We start from the raw sequence: 20981 nt of genomic DNA on the forward strand, positions 1-20981 counted from the left end.
CCTCGATGCCCGGCGCGCTATCCAATGGCGTCTTTCGTACTGCGGTTTGCAATGCTGTTATTGCCGTCCGGTCGATGCGTGGGCATCGTGCAACGGCCGCACATAATTCGATAAGACGCGCTTTGTTTTTTGCCCGGCCGGCCGGGGAACGCCCCCGCGCGGGTGTAGTAGGTCATTTCGTGTTTGACGTGCGGAGATTAGGCGACCCGATAAGCTGTGCGCGCCTGCCCTGTATTTCCCTTTCCGCGCCAGCGTATACAGTAGCTTCAGTGCCGCGTCGCTCGCGTCAGTGGGCGCGGCTGTTTGACAGCCGATGCGTGAGCCGTTCTGCCGTAGCGGCGAAACATTCTTGTGCGCCGCGCGATACCGAGTTGGCTGGATCGTGGTGAATGGCAGACGACAGAAAACGAGAATCGCGCGTGCCGCGTTTGACCTCTGTCTGACCTACACGACTGACGCGTACTCCGGACAGCGCTTTCGAATATAGCTTGTTGGTTGCGAGACGGGCTGATTGTAAACCATTTTCAGCGCGTGATGGGACGTTTGGACACGGAAGTCTTTGACGACGGACTTTGAGCAACGTGCACGCAAACCAAGCGTGTCACGAGAACGACTGTTGTTTCTTCACGCGATGATCACACGTGTAGCGTCAACGATTTGAATAAATGCTCTTTCGATTGTGGCGCAAGCCCGACAAATTCGGCTACTAATTGCGTAAGGTTGGCTTTTCTGCTATTTCCCAATGTCTTACTGGGAAGTCGGCATGATACGTTTTGGTCGATCTGCATATCTTTTGCGTTCGGTGTTTTGTGACAGCAGTCCTGACTCTGTGAGGCAGCGATGTTATTTGCGGTTGAACTTTCACATTGATGTTCACAAAAACCCGCGCCACGTCAGCTATACTTTCTTAAGATGCACTTATAGGGGCAGCAATTGTTCATTTCTTAACCAGCATTTTGTATACGTGAGATCGATACCGTGTGAAAAAAGCTACTGCTCTTCGAATCTATATCTAGCACTTTGCACAGCTAGGCTTTTTAGTTAGTGCAGCATGCTATAATCTTTATCAACGTTTGAACACCTCTTGAGAAAAACGAACATCAATTTTCTAAGGCAAACATTGCAGAAGTAAACATTTAGTTTTTTCTGCATCTGTGCATTAATTATATACATTACTTATTTACATCATAATTTGAGAAGCAAATGCTAAAGCTCACAGAATGTTTCTCAGCATCTCCCAGCTTGGTGTAACCTGATATATTCTGGTGTTCCCTCAAAACTCACCCACTAAACAATTCTTGTATCACGCAATTTCCCCATTGTTTGTCAATTGATGGCTCTAGACAAACAATAAAAAGAACCGAGCTTCTCGTATAACCTAGATCTTTGTGCTGTACGCCTTTATCATATTTGCTTTTATCCCGCTTTTATCAGCTCCCAAGACTCCTCCTGTCACGAAGCCAACTTCCTGCCTCCAAGGCTTTCTTTTTGCAGCCAGGTTTTTATCTGGCCATAGCTGTGTTTGTCGCGCCAACATCGTGCCACTCTGCGCGCTGCCAAGACAGGCCATCTTTAGTTCTGGCGTCCTGCCCACTTATACAGCACTTGGCTGCTGCTCCCTGCTTCCAACCTTTCAATTAGACTGTTCGATTCGATTACGACCTGTTTGGTGAGGCTGTGCCACTGTCGCATGATGTTCAGACAAGGCACAACTTGTGGTTGGGAGGCAAGCATAGTTACTTTTGCCACCGACCCCCGTCTTCCCCAGTGTCTATTTGGCACGAGCTTGGCAGGAACGAGGGAGTTTTCCGAGGCCAGTCTGATGAAGCCGAGGTGAGGGTCGGCCATGAGCGGAGGGTTGAAAAAAGAAGCAAACAAGCCTGAATGGGCTTTTGTTGGAAACGGAGGGGGCAAGGATGCCACCGAGGCCTCTCTGGGGAGTCGGTGCGGAGCTTTGCCACGATATAGCTGCAATAGTGGTTGGAATGTGCTTTCAGCGGATTCTTTCGTTGCTTCATGTAGAAATAAAAGCTGGGGCTGGGGATGCGAATGCAAGAAGGAAACCCACAATGGTGTTTGTTTTGTCCATTCTTCTCTTGTTGTGCCTTCGTCTGCATGCCCAACTTTTATTCTACATAAAGCAACAGAAGAATCCACAGAGCGCTGTCCAAGCACTGCTGCAGCTATGGCTGTTATCATGACAGAGCTCCCCGCCAACACACGAGGGGAGCCTTGCTGGCATCCTTACCCCATCTGCTAACATGAATTCCTACCAAAATAGCTCAACTTTCTCTTGTTCTATACTTTACCTAATCCTTGTGAGTACTTGCTCAGTGATCAAATTAGTTTTACAGGAATCTGCAGGAAGGAACAGGTTTCGTGAAAGAGAAAAATGGTCATTTATCTGAATAGAAGCTGCAGAGGAAAGCCATGAAGGTTTCTTGGAAAGCTTTGCAGTTTAAAGAAAATTTGTCCAGGTCTGGGTTGTCAACCCAGGGCCAACTTCTTTCAGGAGCATTTGCTCTGCCAAGTGAGCTAACTAGAAGGCTGAATTAACTTGAAGTGTAGGAACACTAAATGTAGGAAGTCTGTTTAAGAGAAATCCAAAAGGTGAAGGGAGTTCCTGGAAGTTTTGGCTGGATTACAATTATTCTCTTTGATCAATGAGACTAATGACATCCTTTCATATTTTGGGTCAGCACACATGCCCAAGATATTGTCTGCTTCTCTTCCTTCCTATATTTTCTTTTTTGTTGCTATCAACTTTACACAATGCTACAGAAAATTCCAACCTCTGTAAGGTCGTCTAGAGCTCATCATCAACTGGTAAAGTGACACAATTTAACTCGTTCCTATTATGAGGAGCTTTCAGCAGTAGACCAGTTCATTTAATTCTCTTTCCATTCTTTGAAACAGTACACATATGGTGTGTGCTTATTCGCAGAGTGTGTTACAGAACCATTTCCAGTAAGTTTTACACTTCAACAGGAATGACAACTCAATAAAGCCTGCATCAACAGCTGTGGCACAAATTTATGAAGCATATCTGAATTCACTCAGTCTAATTTTCCCCATAGTTGACTTGTAATGTTTTTATGCACGTCCACCAAGATATCAGCTGCTCTAGTTTTTTGGCGTATATATTTCAGGCATAGGGCAGTGCTACAGTGTAAAGTTGCTTTGTATTTCATTAGTAACCGTAGTCTGCCCCCAGCTGAAGAGCATGGCTCCCCAAATTCAGAAATGCTCATTAAGGTTTTAAGGCAAACCAACACAGATGTATTTCTCATCGTACCTGCTGCATACATATGACAGACTATTTTAAGCTTCTGTGAATATGGACAGCGGGAATTGGTGATAAAGAAGCATTAATTGGATGAGGACAGTGCTGGAACAACAACTGAATTTAATCTGAATTACATTTTTTTAATGAGCATTTAAGGATTGGATAAGTCAGTTTTCTTCAGGCGGGCTTCAATCTAGACCTATGCAGTGTTTCTGTTAGCATTTCATCGGTGTATTTACCAGCAAAATGGATAGCCTATTTACCCATGCTAGGGGGACAACAGTGTAACGTAGATAGAAGAAAAAAAGAAAATTTCACTTATCCTATTGTTCTTGAACAAACATTCTTGTTTCAAACAAAATTTATCTATTAATCCGATTTCCTTGTCCATATTGAGCTTCTTTGTTTCCAGTCTGCCAGCTGTACTCATAGAATCGTGAACCAAGTAGTCAAGCTTCAAGTTCTTTTTAACAGTCAGCCATATGTGGAAGGAAGTGGCTTTTCGAAAATTGAGCACTGTACGAGTTCTTCATTCTTTCCTGTTTTTGACGTACCGAAGATAGTTCGTTTCTGGGTGACATTTCATGGCTTGAGAACAGCCACAAAGCAGCCCTTTTGAAGGCTTAGACAGGGTTGTCACGAACGGTCTATGAGTGTTTTCTTTCAAAGCCTTTCTTTTTTTTATCTTGTAAGTGCTTGGTGACAGTAGTCAAGAACCCAAACTAGCTGTTGTTTTGGCTGAGCTGGGAAAGGCAAGTAGTGGCATAGGAACGATGCCAGGAAAATGACAGACGTGGTTTGTGAGTCCGTTAACTTGAGCATGCACCCTCCGCTTGCTGATCATAAAGCTGAAAAGAGTTTGGCTCGATCTTGTGTTCACAGGGCACAAAATTTTCTTTTACACTGATAGCTGCTGTTGGCTTACTCCTGCCGCTTGTGCCAATGTCTGTCGCAATAATCCCAAAATGTTTTGTGAGAAGTTTATAAAAAAATTTGAAAATACCATGACTCGCTTCGAATTTCAATCCCTAGTGTAGGCAGTCAGGTTTTAGATCTGTCACTCAAACAATGCCGTGGCAGAGAAAATTGCTTCACCTGGAGGGTGCTGTTACACCGCTTGCTACTATGACTGTCTGTTGCCATGCTCTGCAGCTTACCAATAAACCAGCACCAAGGTGAAAGAACTTAAATGAGGCCAGTGGTAAAATGCCAAAGGCAGGATAGGAAAGAAGAGAAAGAAATAGCTGTATCTCTTCACTTCACCACCGGGGAGTGAATGCTCCACAATGAATGAAGCTTTTTGCTTCCTCCCAACACAATGCTGTGCACGTCTGCGAATTTTTACTCTGATACTGCACAAAACTTTGCAAGACCTCCTGCACCTAATACCGCACCTCTGCTGATGCTACAAGAGAATAATTTACCTGGACAAGCTATAATTGGCTGGCGTCATGCTGAAAGAATGTAAACAAACCCAGCAGTAAGAAGCTAAAGGGTATGGAAGAGAATGAAGAAGCCACTAGGGAGTACTATTTTATGGGCACGGATCGTCTACATAGAAGTAGGGATGTGACGGCTTGGGAAAAACTTTCCCCCTCTTCTTCTTTTTTTTTTTTGACAGGGCACAAAAAGCGGGGGAAGAGGAGGGGGAGGGGTCCATCTTATGTAATAAAATTGAGTGCATTGAAGTAAAGTATATGAACATTAAATTAGTGTCACTTTGATGGTACATAAATTTAGGAAACATTAATTTCATTCAGTTTGAGTAACATTTCTGATGGTGGCATCGTGTTGCTACCATAATAAATAAATTTTAGTTTTATTTGTTTATTTGACAGCTGCCGAAACAGTAATTATGCTATACAGCTTCAATTGCTTGAGAACACAGCAAATGTATGTGAATCAAGGTGATCATAAAACCAGCACCAGAATGGAAAAAACATTGATCAGTGCCAGCAGTGCACAGCTAAGCCACTATTATGCTAATTTCTGAACAAAATATAGTTTTAGCTTGTCAGTAAATCTATTGCCAATTGCAGAATCGTGATGAGATAAACCTGAGCTGCAGCAATAGTGGCACTATCTTGTGAAGGTTTTTGTTCAACCAGAGTGCATAAAACTGTTATTGCAATTAAAGGCTATCTGCTTCTTAGCTGGTGGCATGAAGGCGGCAGCAACAACGTAATCATTAAAGTACAGTGGCTGTTTTTTTCTCTTTGGTGAGAACGGCGTGAAACATAAAAAAAATATGTTTCTGACACTTTCTAGTTGAACAATGTGCTGATAGGTGGCACAACCAGCACTACTGCTGCAGTCCACATCTGCAGTGTTTTCGTGTTCTCTAAGCTGCATTACTAAAAGCTCTCACAAAGTTAGTGAATCAATGCATCATGTATGCTAAGATTTCACACAGAGGTGAAATAATGTGTTCTGTTCAATACCACATATGGATATGCGTCAGTTTCTTGCTTAATCAAGAATTGGAAATATGCAACGCCAGAGAAAAAAGTGTAAGTTTTCTCTGCTATAGAGCAGTGGCAGCTATCTGTGGCTTGTTTCTGCAAGACAGTGCGCATAATTTTTGTCCTAGGAACGGACAGGTGGCAGCACCATTTTTCACAGGGACCGCTTCTACGGCCCTACACTGTTGTAGATGGCATGTACAATTTGTTTTGGGGAGGACAGACAAGTATACTGCACCTAAACTTGGTGTTAAACAAAATGCACCACAAAATGGTGATACCTCTTGTAAAACTTGAGGGGAATGAGCCAACAGTTTATCATGACGTGATATATTTACAGCCAGCTGCACCCAATTCTATTAGTTAATGAAAATTTGTGAGTCCACCATTTTTTCAGCTTCCTTGGCACACACACACATACTCACGCTTATACACACTCCCTTGGATGCCTTACTGATGCATCATTCAGAAGCCTTTGACTGTGTTGTGTGAGTTATGAACCTGCCATGGTGTAATGCTAATGCGTGGCTAATTTGGGCTTTTTTTTTTTTTCAGCGGGTGTACTACCTCTCTCTGGAGTACTACATGGGCCGTTCTCTCACCAACACCATGGTGAACCTTGGCATCCAGAATGCCTGCGATGAGGCCCTATACCAGGTGCATAGAGAAACAGCAACTCCGCAGCTTTTCCCACACTGCCTAGAAAGCAAAGCGTTTCCAGCTGTACGACCTAGGGACAGCCCCTTTTCCCTATGTCCTGGCTCATTTCCTGGTTGGAACAAGAGTTACCTTTCATGTTTGGTTTGTGGTAAAAGTACTGACCGCTTGTTTTCAAGTTGTGGGTGCGGCTCTAATTGAAGGTCAACTGCAACTAAATTGTGGACCCATGTAAGAAGCCTAATTTCTGATAATGCAAACACAGAAGGTGTAAAATTTTGTAATATGAACGGATGCGTCGCAGAAGTTTTAATAAAACATGTTTTCAACGCCAAAACTCTGAAGAAAAAGAAAAGGCCAGTGTCAGTGGTGGCCGGAAATGGCTAGAGCTCAAAACGCCACAAGCCATCATCTGCCTGGTTGCGAGATCAGCACGTGTTCGTGGTTCTGGGACAGCTGTCATATATACATTGGCCACCAGGAGTCCACAATTGCTGAGTTGCTATTTCAAGGATCGTATCCAAAATTAAGCTATTCTAATCACCATAGTTCTGCCAAGATTATTCTGATAGTATATATACCACTTACTTATAACCGACAGCCAAAGCGAAGTTTCGTTGCTGTTGGCCTTTAAATTGTACAGCTGAGAGAAAGGCATGCCCTCCAACTACCATGCATGGAAAGCGACATTAAAAATGTACTCTAAAGAACAGTACTAAATGATTTTAGGCAAGCGAGTTATTCCCTTGAGCCTCCACTTCACTTTTATGCACTTCATTTTTTATGCGCTTCATTTTCATTTTTTTAATTTTTTTTATGCACTTCACACCTCCTAGGTTGGTTGTTGTTGGCCTCGGTGATAGGAGGACAAGAGAAGCTCTCATACGAACTGATAACAGCAGTTTGACCTTCGTGGGCTCTTGAGGCATAAACAGGCCCTTTCTCTAGCATGCTCCAAGCCAAGAGCAGGGCACACTTAGAGCTGCATTGATAAGGTTCAGGGACTCAGGATAAGCTTTCCGGAAAGATGCTTTGGGATGTGATGTGTGCTGCTCCACATGCAGTGTCAAGATTGATGACCCCTGCTGCATGGAGGCAGCAGTTAATGTAATCTCAATCTCCGGTTTGTTTGCTGAATTGGCAGGCTCGGGCACTCGTAAAGATTTAGCCAGGCTTGAGTTGGCAAATGAGCTTCTAAATCAGCATGACTTTTATGAAGAAAGCCTCCTACTGATAGGAAACGCATGTCAGCAGTTAAGGTAGTTGTTGAGTGCGTATACTTCTTCGTGCCTTTTGCTTGGCAGGGTTGTAACTGGATTCATACAATCTGCAGCCTCTTCCAGGCATGACGTTCTGCTTGTAGGTTCAAGACTCTGTGAGGAGGGCTAAATGGTAGACATTTTTATTCAAACCCACATTTTCCAGTTGTCACTAGTACTTACGACTAACTGGCTCTGCTTGACAAGTACGGTTGGGTTGCATTAATTTGTATTTCTAGGAATCTCACATATTTTTGTTCAATGTAACCCAACATTAAAGAAACACAATGTAGGATGCATGAACACTCATTTCCTTAAATTTAGGTACACATTAAATCACCCCCATAGCACAGTTTCAAAACAGTAAATGGCATAACTTACTTTTTTTTTTTTTGTCAATCATAAACACAAGACCAGGTCGTCGGCATGCTATTCGGGTGCCCAATATTGTTTTAGGCCAAGCACGATAAGCGAGCATATTTGACCTATCCGCACCTCGTGAATGTCTTTTCATCAGCTGTTAATGGCTGAATTTCCCTATTTCTGGGCAGCCAAAAAAAGCTAGATTAAGATGGTGGGGATACTTGAATTGAGTAGCTTCCAAATGCAGCAGAATGGCATTAGGCCAATGTAAATCAGGTGATTTCATTTAATTAACCAGCATTTGAAATTGGCAGAGCTTGAATTGTTGCAAGTTTACCATGTGCACAATTCCACGAAATGTAAATATACATCCACGAATACTGTCTCTTGATGCAGGAACTCCACCGGTGCTTCCACCGCGATGTAGAGTAATGCATTTCTATCTTGGCCATGGTGTCAGTGGTGGGAATCTAAAAACAAATTAACTTACTGTCGTGGCGAGGGGAAGAGGGTCTTGCTCTGGTGGCTGCTGTGTATGGTGCAGCCGCACGGGCCATACCTTGAAAGCGATCTGCAATGCAGACAGAATGCACTGAGTGCTAATAGCTTTGTCTGCACTGCGTTTTCGCCACTTATTTCTCGTTGAAGCAAGAAACAGCATGAAGGTCAATTCGCTTGCTGCTGCTGCCGCACTTCCTCACTGCAGCATTGCAACAGTGAGTGTGTGAGGTCATCGAGGGGGATGTGTTCATGTTTGCTTGTGTGCGTGTGGCACCATGCTTGTCAATTTAGTTCGCCTTTTTGGTGAAACCGCCGGTTTTTTTTTTCGCACGCACTTGTGTTGACCACAACTTTGGGCCTTCTACGTTGGCCTGCGCAGATGGGTCTGGACATTGAGGAACTGGAGGAACTCGAGGAGGATGCCGGTTTGGGCAATGGCGGCCTGGGTCGGCTAGCAGCCTGCTTCCTCGATTCCATGGCCACACTAGGCCTGGCAGCCTACGGATATGGCATCCGCTACGAGTATGGTATCTTCACGCAGAAGATCACCAATGGCGAGCAGGTGGGTGCGTTGGCGATCAGAGTAACGCAAGCTTGACTGCTATGCCGGCAGTATATGCACACGTGCGTATGTACAGAGCAATGAAGATATGTGCAGAAGATGAGATAATTAAATGATTTCCTCTTCATCCTTTTGGGTAAAATACACAAGGTATATTAAATTAGATAAGTAATATGCAAATTAGACTAACTTCTTAGCCAAAAGAGCCCAACGGTTGACTGCAGTGAAAGACTTAAAGTAGATCATCCGAGGCACTTGTAACCATTTCCAGAAATGAAAAGTTGGTGCCACTAAATTCTGCAGCATACTGAATGCAGGCCGATTTCACTCTGAAAAGCAAACCTGAAGTGCCAAAGAGCACAACTCTTATGTCCTTAATAGACACCCATGAATGATGTCCTGCTTGCACATTACCGTCAGGTGAAGACGAAGCAAGTGAGAAAATGGCGCGATACCCATATCTGCACGACAGATAGCGGTATTTTCCTATGTCCTTTCATATTTCTCATATTTCATACCTCTAGCCTCCATAGCATTGCCTGCTATGTATGAAATGCGAGTATAGTTGGGAACGGATGTTTGTTTGTCCCCTTGGTTGTATTTTCTGCACCAAATCTAGTCGCGCAGCCCCTCTATACACTTATTTCATTGTAGTCATTGCTGTTGCGTGCAACCTGGTTCTGATGCTACAGACTGAGGTGCCAGACGACTGGCTTCGCTTTGGCAACCCGTGGGAAAAGGCTCGCCCAGAGTACATGATTCCTGTCAACTTCTATGGCCGTGTGGAGAAGACCGACAAGGGCTTCAAATGGGTTGACTCACAGGTCAGTAGCTGCACATTCTGCGTCCAGTCCTGCAGGGGCCTCGGTTGATTCTGACACTCGCATTTGACACAAGTTGCTTTAAAGAGACACTGTAGAGGCTTAGTTGGCTAAGCAAATGCCAGTTTGGGAAATAACACTTTTGGCATACTAGAAACATCAGCCTTACCATGAGCAGTATACTACTTTTGGTAAGTCACTACCCGTCCTTCAGTTTCGCATCTTGTCTTGTTTGCCAAGCTTCCTCTGATGGTAAGGGCACGCTCGCACTGGGAAATTTGGTGTCTAGAGCGGCACGGAATCAATTTGGCGCTGATTGATTCCAGGCAGATTTCTGCCACTGCTGCTGCCAGAATCCGTCGCCTCACACCAATCGAAATGCGAGTTTGTAGAGCAAGCAGAACCCACCATTGCCACTGCTGTCCTCTCTTATTTGGCAAATGCCTTCTGTGCTCTTGGTGCGTAAACGAAAATGTGCTTGCCAGGTGTCCCAAAAGTGTTTCTTCTTCCTCAGGGCTTATCTTCGGTATTGACGCGAGAAAAAAAAACGCTCGCTAACTCAACATGCATGGTAAAAGCATGGGGTGGGCAAGCTGGCACACACTCAATAGATTGTGCTGGCAGTAAAATGTCACGCATTCTTATTTTTTCTTTCGCGGTATCTCCAGAACTCCATTGATCACAGTGGGCAAGCATTGTGAGCGACTCGACATTTTGGCAGTAGGAAATTTCCGGTCGTTGTAGACGCTGAAGAGTGGCTGCTTTGCTATTGTACAAGCATAACTTGCTAACGCAGATCAACCCATCACTGTTGAGCCTTGTTATAATCGAGTTGCATCTTACATGAAAATTTCATTTTATGCTATAGCTGTAAGCATAAATTTGTTATGCGCTGATATTGGCAAGAAATATTGGTATCTACTTCGTTATATTCCATGACATTTTATATCTGTATTTTATATTGAGGTACGACTGTGCTGCTTTATAGTGGGTTTTAGTGTCCCTTTAAGCTTTCGAGTAGTAGTAGCAGTATTTTAGTGTACTATATTGAAGGACGAAAGGAAGATGAAAAGGACGGGCCACAGGCATTGTAATTGTCTAACCTTACATTGGACACCTCAATTGGTCCGCGGCCATGGGAGAGATACAGGGTAAGATATGGAAGAGGAAAGTTAGAGCAGAAGAGACATTGTAAAAAAAAAAAAAAAATAGGAGGACATGTGATGAAAATCGAGATGCAGAGAAGGTAAACAAGAGCATGCAATTCAATGTTTCAATATAACAAGGCCATTGTAAATTGACAAGCATGTCGCAGAGCTGTGTCGATACATCTTCAGACAAAACTTTGTTGAGTGACGAAAAAACATTGGCTAGAATTTGACTTGAATAGTGATTACACTTTCTCCACTCTGAATTGGCAAGCCACTAAAATAATATGAACTGGGAGCAAGTTAAGGTTTTACTGTGATAAGGTCCTTATTGGCTGAAGTGCTGCACCACATAATCTTTCACGCACCTTGGTCTTATTTAGAGACATTTAGCACAAAACCATGAACTGTTTCTGATTACACCTGTATTTTCAGTTGGTGTTTGCCATGCCCTACGACAACCCCATTCCCGGGTTCCGCAACAACGTTGTCAACACCATGCGGCTGTGGTCATGCAAGTCGCCCATCAACTTCAACCTTCGCTTCTGTAAGTGTGTTGTGTGGTAATCTTTTCGTGGTTCGTGATAATGGAAGTGAGTGTGGTTCCTATTGTTGGTCTACAGACTCTCTCAACCTGAACAACTCAACCCACTTGAATTATCAGCACTAAGACCTGTCGGTAATCTGTAATGCAGGCTGCCATTAATGAGCGTTATCCTCCAATTTACCTTGAAGCTGTACTGAGTAAAAAAACACAGTACCAGAATGCTGTTAGTATAACCAAAATTGGGTTCGTGGAAATAAATTGGATGTAAAGTTCAACATATCTAACATTAGAGGTCAGCACTGAGATGTGAGTTGGCAAGGTCATAAGGAATATCTGTAGTCCTTTTCTCTAATCATATATAGATTGCAGTGTTATACCATGGTACGCAGCAGCAGCATAGTTGTGGTTGCAGCCTAATTGCAGTTTTCGCTATTCTGAGGGAAACGAAGACCGGACAAAAGGTGTCAGTTTCCTTAGCAATGCACAATTCGTACCACCAAGCATCGCATTATTATTCAATGAGGGCTTTGTGAATGGTGTGTTGCATTGTCCTTTGAGCCACAGGGGGCTTTGTGCTGTCAGTTCTTGTTGGCACGTCTGGATGCGACAGCACTTTTGACAAGTGCTGTGCCTGAATCTGTGCAGTCAACAACGGGGACTACATTCAGGCTGTCCTCGACCGGAACCTGGCAGAGAACATCTCCAGGGTGCTCTACCCCAATGACAATGTGAGTCTAGCGTTACCCAATCTCATTACAAATAAATTTTCTCTCTCTCTAGCGAAACTTGCTAGTTGAGATGGCGCTTTGAAGTCATAGGAGATAGGCATGAAACTGAATACAGACACACATTTACACACATGCACATGCATACTCACACATGGACACACACGTACAAGCACATAGACACTCTTTCACTAGCACATGACATTCTTGGGCATGTTGGTGTGGTTTACTAAGCATGGTTTTGGGGCGCTAGGTGGGACATGGGAAAGGAAAATGTGTATGTGTCATTTCTTTTGTATGTCCCATCTAGGCCCAAAAACCATGTCTAGGGGTATAAGAATAAGGTGATGCTAAACCCAGGATGAGGTGGTGTGGGCAGAGTTAAGGCCACTCAGCAGTAGATAATATTGAAGAAAGACAAGGTCTTGTGGGGGAGCCTGTCTTTCCTCTCAAACAACAAACCGCACGGTGTGCTAATGCACCCTGGAAGACCTCGTTTTCCTTCAATGTCAACTGCTGTTGATTCGCATTATATTTTTATCTTCCATGATTTAGCATTTCTTTTTCCTTTCGGCACAGATACCCAGTAGCCAGATTTAATTGATATAACTTACAACGAAGCATGGAAACATTGTAGTAAGCAGTTTATTTTACAATAGAACACACAAAAGTTCAGTGTCATGGCTGCTCATTGTTATTATACGCGATATATTTTTTAAATCGGTATTGTTATAAGTGGGTTCGATTGTACATGTGAATTGTGTAAGTACTCTTACTAGGCAGCCACTGAACCGATTTGAATAAAGTTTGCTGCATTTAGGAGAGAGGGCTGAATTCTACTGACTGTATGAAGCAGGATTTTGATTTAGAACCTTCAGTATGTTTATGTTGTCTAAAATTGTCAAGTTAAAAACAATCACAACACAAAGTTTACGAATACATAACTTAGCACCCGAAAACAGAAGTCGCAATTTTTGTGAGCTGCATCTGTTCAAGCATCTCAAACAGATGAATGTGACAAATTGGTTTGTCACAATGAATACAATTGTTTCGATGCTGACGAGGGTCTTGCAAAAGTCTCACTTGCTCATTAGTGGCACATTTCAGAGTGGTTTATAATAAATCAGTTTTGTCTGTTTCAGATGCATCGATATGTGCAGTTTATTAAATTGCGCTATGATTTGTTATTGTAGATTTAAAGAGATAAACTTCATTCTTCGTCTTCTTCTGTTCTTATTATTTCTTTAAAAATTTCTAAATTTGATGACCTGAACAAAACATTTACTCCTACAGTTCGCAGCCTTTAACTTCTTTCAAATTCAACAAATCTAATCAAATTCGGTAAAGTCAGCGCCAAGCAAGACAATTTTTATTTCCAAGTGTTGCCTGTTGCAAGGTTTCCTCCTTAACGAATACTGACAAGCAAATTTTTTGTCCCTCTATTTTGTCTTTTTGGGTGGCTGCCGACTCCATATATACCGTACAAAGCCTGAACTCCTTGAGAGCCCCACAAATACTTGTGGCACCTATTATGCGATGCTTTCAAAATGCACTTCAGGCACAGCATGGCTTCAGATGTGGAAAAGGAGACCATTCACGTTGCCAGAAGTTGTGGGGCTTTGAGCTAACATGCCCGGACCCGGCTAGCTAAGATCTAAAGAGACACGTAGCTCGTCGCCACTCCGTAGCGCATGCAAAGGGGCTCCGCGGCAGGTTCGCTGACTCACCAACAAGGTGTAGAGACGACTCCAGCCGTGGCACCAACAAATGGGGGTTTATTGCCTGTTATGTACGAAATGCGCATACAGTACAGGAATATGGCACTGGGGTGGCAGTCGCAGACTACGGGTGAAAGCCCCCGGGAAGTCCGCTCCGCCACGCTGGCTCTTCCGAGCAGGTTCGCCACACAGAAGCGGGCCGGCATGCTCAGAGGGGCGCGGGACCAAGGGGGTCTGCACGTCCGACAGCCAAGAGCACCGAAAGTCAATCTGTTTGGGTGAAAGCGCCCGGGCACCTCCGATGCTGAACGAGAGAGAATCCGAAGAGAGGGCGAGAGGGGCCCCGCTCCTCAGACACTGTTCTCACACGCGGTACAGGGCGCAGCGTGAGCCGTGTGTGCAAGCAGCAGGCTCCGCGTTGTGCCGGCCCCAGCGGCCGCGCGGAATGTACGCCATCCAAAATAAGGCTTGGAACTGTGTGTCCCCAGCGATCGCGTAGGCGAACGGCCCGAGTCGCACGTGAACAGGAGATAGGGGTCCAAAAGGGGTCTCCACAAAGTAGAGGTGGTGGTCATGCGGCATCGAAAATTCGAGAGCATGCTGGTCAGCCCGAGGTGGTGGTCGTGACAGTGGCCATGTTGCTGTAAGCTGCCGAATTGTCCCATTTAACGGTGCGCTTGTCTTGGAACCTGCTCACCCCTCTTGTTCTTGTCCAGTCGAGTGTTGAGTGGACTTGGCTTTTTAGTGTGCATGCCTACGCTTCAGTGGTGTCTCGTACCACAAGACCACAACACCAGGCTTTGGCGACATCAATAGCCTCCTTTTTCACATTCAAAGCCGTGATGCACTTGGTGTGCATTTTGAAGTGGTCTCATTAAAAAAAAGTAATGTAATTAATTTTTTGCTGCACTCTCAAGTAATTAAGACTTTTGTGCCCTGTTTACTGGGTTGACAGCTATCTAATGAACTAGTAAAAGCGAGTCAGATTTTCTGCAAGTGCTCTTTTGATAAACTCCAGACGGTCTAAATTAATCCGGGGCTCTCCACTGCAACAATTCTCCTAACCTGTCAGCTGTACTGGGGCATTAAAGCCTATCGTGTTTTTTAAAATTTTTGCCCAAAGAATTCAGTGAAGCTGTATTCGTCGTATTTCAATCTGTGAACCTCTCGCCTCTGCCTGACCCAGGTGTTCGAGGGCAAGGAGCTTCGTCTGAAGCAGGAGTACTTCATGGTCGCGGCGACGCTGCAGGACATCTTTCGCCGTTACAAATCTTCCAAGTTTGGCAAGACAGACGCGGTGCGCACCCACCTGGACCAGTTCCCGGAGAAGGTGGCCATCCAACTCAACGACACACACCCGGCGCTTGCCATTCCGGAGCTCGTGCGCATCTTTGTGGACATCGAGGGCCTCAGTTTCGACAAGGTAATTTCTTTTGAAGTGTGATAACAAATCTTTTAGAAGGACAAGAGGTTGAACTAGTTGGTATAGAGATTAGAGAAAAGATTGCCGTGGTTGAATGCGGGTAAACCAAGTTTGTCGAGCGATAGCATGGTTTTGCTTGCTTTGGGAAAGGGCACAGACGCTGCTCGGTGCCGTCGGCAACTACCGCATCTATGACTGCAGCACAAGACAACACACAGATGTTGCTCGACACAGCAGCAGCAGCGAGCAAATTGAGCTTCGTGCTACGTCTTGCTTAACGCAAATATGCTTTCTCGTAATAACTTTCATTGATTATGAGAAAGCGTTTGATTTAGTCGAAACCTCGGCAGTCATGCAGGCATTACGGAATCGGGGTGTAGATGAGCCGTATGTAAAAATACTAAAAGATGTCTATAGCGGCTCCACAGCCACCATAGTCCTACATAAAGAAAGCAACAAAATCCCAGTAAAGAAGGGCGTCAGGCAGGGAGATACGATCTCTGCAATGCTATTCACAGCGTGTTTACAGGTGGTATTCAAAGACCTGGATTGGGAAGAATTGGGGATTAGAGTTAATGGAGAATACCTTAGTAACTTGCGATTCGCTGATGATATTGCCTTGCTTAGTAACTCAGGGGACCAATTGCAATGCATGCTAACTGACCTGGACAGGCAAAGTAGAAGGGTGGGTCTTAAAATTAATCTGCAGAAAACTAAAGTAATGTTTAACAGTCTCGGAAGAGAACAGCAGTTTACGATAGGTAGCGAGGCACTAAAAATGGTAAGGGAATACATCTACTTAGGGCAGGTAGTGACCGCGGATCTGGATCATGAGACTGAAATAATCAGAATAAGAATGGGCTGGGGTGCGTTTGGCAGGCATTCTCAGATCATGAACAGCAGGTTGACATTATCCGTCAAGGGAAAACTGTATAACAGCTGTGTCTTACGAGTACTCATGTACGGGGCAGAAACCTGGAGGCTTACGAAAAGGGTTATACTTAAATTGAGGACGACATGACGAGCTATGGAAAGAACAATGGTAGATGTAACATGAAGGGATAAGAAAAGAGCAGATTGGGTGAGGGAACAAATGCAAGTAAATGACATCTTGGTTGAAATCAAGAAAAAGAAATCGGCATGGGCATTAACGAGGAGGAAAGATAACCAGTTGTCATTAAGGGTTACGGACTAGATTCCAAGAGAACGGAAGCATAGCAGGGGGCGGCAGAAAGTTAGTTGGGCGGATGAGATTAAGAAGTTTGCAGGGACAACGTGGCCACAATTAGCACATGACCGGGGTAGTTGGAGAAGTATGGGAAAGGCCTTTGCCCTGCAGTGGGCATAGCCAGGCTGATGATGAAGTGTCAAAAGCTGAGCACATACGAAGCTACCAGCACTTGGTGCACTTTGTAAACATCACAGATCGCTTTGAAGATGAGGCCCATGCGACCGAGCACTTTGCCCACATCGCAGATCATTTTAAGGATGTGGGCGCCCGCGTGGTGTATGCAGCAGCCGTTGCTAGTGGAAAGCCAAGTCCCAGTTTGACCTTGGCTGAGCTTGAAGGTCAGTTTGCGAAGACAATTAGCCATTACATTGTCAGTATGTTTTGACCAGAAAATCAAATCAAATCAAATCAAATCAAGTTTATTCATTACAAACAAAGAAACGGTTACATTTTTGTTTTACAGACGAGGGTCCCAAAGTCGAAGACTGTAACCGGGACCCTCGGTGGGTAATTATAAGAAAAAAAATTACATAGGTGGCAGGACAGAAATAAAACTTATACATTGTACACTAACAGAAACGAAGAACTGTAGTGCAACAACAGAAAAGTGATTACAATGTACCGTAATACTAACAAAAAATAAAAATAAATTGGCGTACAACAGAACCTTTAAATTGTGTGAAGAAGGAACAGAACGAAATAGAGAAAAATATGATCGGCAGGCCGAGATGAACATGAACTAAAAATATAAGTGTGCTAGAAATATACATATACAAAATTTTAACAGACACAAAAAACATGAGAATACATAAAAAAGCATTATGAGCAAAACGACTAAAGGCAACAGCAAGCATGTGAACAGCAAAACATAAGAGAAATAGGGTAATAAATAATACATTTGGAACCTTAATTGCGTCACTGCGCCAAAAGGAACTCTTTAAGGGATTTTTTGAAGGCATAGAATGATGTGAGTGATTTTATGTTTGATGGTAAGTGATTCCATAAAGATATGCCAGCGAAAGATGATGTTAGTTTACCATAGTTGGTACGGACACGAGGCAGTAAAAAATTTCTGTTAAAGGCAAACCTAGTTCTATTGTGGTTATGTAAATCATTTAGGTCAACGAATTCGTAAAGCAATTGGTTGTTAAGTAACTTAAAAAATAAGATTGTTAAATTATATTGAAACAAGTTCACGGTCGTTAAAATGAGGTTTTGACGGAGCAAAATGGATGCATTTGACTGACGAGGACTGCTAGTAATGATACGAATGGCTTGATTTTGTAAATGCTGAACTGATGACAGGTGGCAATTGTATGTGTTGCCCCAGGCAGCGATTCCATAGTTAATATGACTATGGATAAAAGCAAAGTAAAGTGATAAAAGAGCCTTGCGAGAAAAGAAGGCGCGTGCTTTTATTAGAGCGCGAATGCCAAATGCCGTTTTTTTCTTAATGTTGTTAACGTGGGAGTCAAATTTGAGGTTAGCATCCAGGAGAACACCGAGGAATAGAACCAGGTCACCGGCTGGTATTTGATGAGCACCAAGTGTTAATGCTTGTGGAGAAGTTAGGACAAAGATTGTGAAATGTGTATACCGAGATATTTATAGTGATATACTTCGTAGATGTAGGTGTTCTGGGCAAAATAGTGTAAGAGAAGGGGCTTTTTTTGTGTTATTCTTATAAAGACGTTTTTTCCATAGTTAATGGCCATTTGCCATTGATGGCACCATCGAACTATTTTGCCAAAGTCACTATTTAGCCTGGTTTGATCTTGGGGTGAGTCAATTTCGTCATATAGCATAGTCATCCGCGTAAAGTTTAATTTTGACAAATAGATTATTGCCAGTGTCATTTATATAAGGCAAGAATAAAAGAGGACCCAGCACGGATCCCTGGAGAATGCCAAAGGCAACAGGTAATGTATTGGAGGAAGTCTGGTTTATCCTAACGAATTGGAAACGGTTGGTTAGGTACACTTGTATCCATTTTAATAACTTATTGTTTCTAGGTGTAAAACTGAATTTGTAAAATAATTTGCTGTGGGCTACTTTGTCGAATGCTTTACTGAAATCCATTATTATAGCGTCGGTTTGTTTTTTATTATTTATTGTGTTGACAAAATCGTGAATTGTTTCTCTAAATGAGTGTTTGTGGAAAAGCCCTGCCAAAATCGCAACAAAATGCTCATCAAGGAAACTCATTACATGCTTATAGATTGTGTGTTCGAAAATTTTGCATGTTGTTGAAGTCGGAGAAATTGGTCGATAGTTTTTTACACAATTATTGTTTCCTTATCTATGTAAGCGTTAGATTATTGCTGTTTTCCAGTCATCCAGAAGTATGCCATCCTGAAGCAATTTACTAAACAAAATTTCCAAGTACTTCGCACACCGCTTGGCATAGCGTTTTAAGAAGGCATTTGGTATACCATCAGGACCGGGGGATTTTCTTTGATCAATTTTTAAGTTAGTGATATATACCGTTCTCAGAAATAACAATATCAGGAATGGAAGGCAAATCCATGTAAAAAGAAGGCACATGACCATCATCCATTGTGAATACACTACTGAAATGATTGTTAAAAGCAGAACATACAACCGGCTCATTGTGTACACTCTTACCTTCTATTATAAATATATCGGACAGGGAAGAAGAATGAGTCATCATCCTCCAGAATCTCCCTGGAAACGTTTTCATAAAACTAGGAGGCTGTACATTAAATTAATTCTCTTTGTCATTTATGATCATTTGTTTTAACTTATTTGACGCTTCCTCAATGACCCTTTCGGAATTTGAACAAGTTTGCATTTTTTCGGAACTTTTAAGCTGTTTAAGCTTGCATTGCTCGTGCAACGTCTCCCGGGAAATCCAGGCATTCTGACGTATAGCTTTCCTCACAATCTTTGGAACAAACTGTTACATACAGTTGAATATAATGCCTTTAAATAAAAGCCACAGATAATTCATGCTAGCAGTGTTATTGTTAAGGTCGTCCAGATGAAATGCTAGTGTATCAATTACAGACGCGTCATCTGCACGAGAAAAATTCTGGTAATACTGAATCTTGTCATCTTTACTGCGAGGAGCACATTGCAACGACAATACGACTGCTTGATGATCTGAAATGCCGTCTGTGACCATACATGAGACATCATGTTGTATATTTCCACTTACAAAAATAGATTGAGAACTGCATTGGAATCCTTGTGGGTTCTAGTGAAATCGTTATTCACCTGTAATAAGTCAAAATTAAAAGCAATATCAATCATTTCACTATCAATATTTGTGGTGGAGCTGTACGTGAATGTGCTCCAGTCAACATTTGGCAGGTTAAAAATCACGGGCTAAGATTAGTTTATCTGCTAGTTTTATATGGGTGCACATGGATTCTTTTAAGCATTCCAAGTTTGCAACAGGCGAGTTAGGGAGCCTGTATACGGTATTAAGAATGTATTTGACGTTAATACAAAAGTTACAGAAAACGCTTCCAACTCCCGAGGTGTCCGGCATTCTCAAAATTTGAAGGGAATGTTTCATAAGAATGGCTACACCCCCCTCTTCTATCACGATCTTTGCGCATTACTCTGTATTTTATCGGGACAAATTCGCTATCATATATATCTTCACTTAATCAGGTTTTCGTCAATACTGCAATATCGGGGTCAAGCGAGCAAAGGGTGCCTTCAAGCTGTTCTACTTCGTTGACAACGCTGCAGCAGTTGAGGTTTAAGATGATGAATGGTGATTGGCGACGGTTACTGATCTGCTTTAAATGTACCGCCCGTCTCATAGTCGCATCCCTGTTGTAGGCATGTGCCGTAGTATGGAAATCAACACTTGGCTATCGTATCAAAAAGCTAGCTGGCGTTGGCACAATATGTACCACCTGCTTCTTGGCCCAGTTCTGGTTGTGCCATAGTATGGAACCCATTCCGATAAACGCGCGGCGATCATCAAGGAGCCAGTAGGGATTGCCACGATATGAGTATATATGCAATTGTGTGTGCAGCGCAATGGTTAGAGCATTGGGTTGCTGTGCTGGGAGGCCACGGTTCAATCCCAGTATTGGGTGCGTAGTTCATCCACCCCCCCATTCTTTAATTGAGCTATTCAACAGGACAGCAGCAGCAGCAGTCAACCAGCAGCCACAGTCAGGAAAGTCTGGGAGGGTTTGCAAAAGAAAGATTCACTTATAAAATGCTTGTGTGCTATGCTTTGGGTGCACATTAAAGGAACACTAAAGAGATGATAAACTTTAACTGGACCCCTTAATT

At 43.2% G+C, this 20981-nt stretch overlaps 1 protein-coding gene across 1 annotated transcript in view; it reads left to right on the forward strand.

The window, feature by feature from the left end:
- The window catches only part of LOC135915250 (glycogen phosphorylase-like), a 48741-nt gene that overhangs the window by 2216 nt on the left and 25544 nt on the right, over positions 1–20981 (forward strand). Inside the window, exons 3-8 of the mRNA XM_065448267.2 lie at positions 6304–6405; positions 8908–9090; positions 9783–9914; positions 11495–11606; positions 12252–12334; positions 15236–15472. Coding sequence (XP_065304339.2) covers positions 6304–6405; positions 8908–9090; positions 9783–9914; positions 11495–11606; positions 12252–12334; positions 15236–15472 — 849 coding nt within the window. The remainder of the gene's footprint in view (positions 1–6303; positions 6406–8907; positions 9091–9782; positions 9915–11494; positions 11607–12251; positions 12335–15235; positions 15473–20981) is intronic.

The sequence above is a fragment of the Dermacentor albipictus genome, chromosome 7 (assembly GCF_038994185.2).
Source record: "Dermacentor albipictus isolate Rhodes 1998 colony chromosome 7, USDA_Dalb.pri_finalv2, whole genome shotgun sequence".
Lineage (NCBI taxonomy): Eukaryota > Metazoa > Arthropoda > Arachnida > Ixodida > Ixodidae > Dermacentor > Dermacentor albipictus.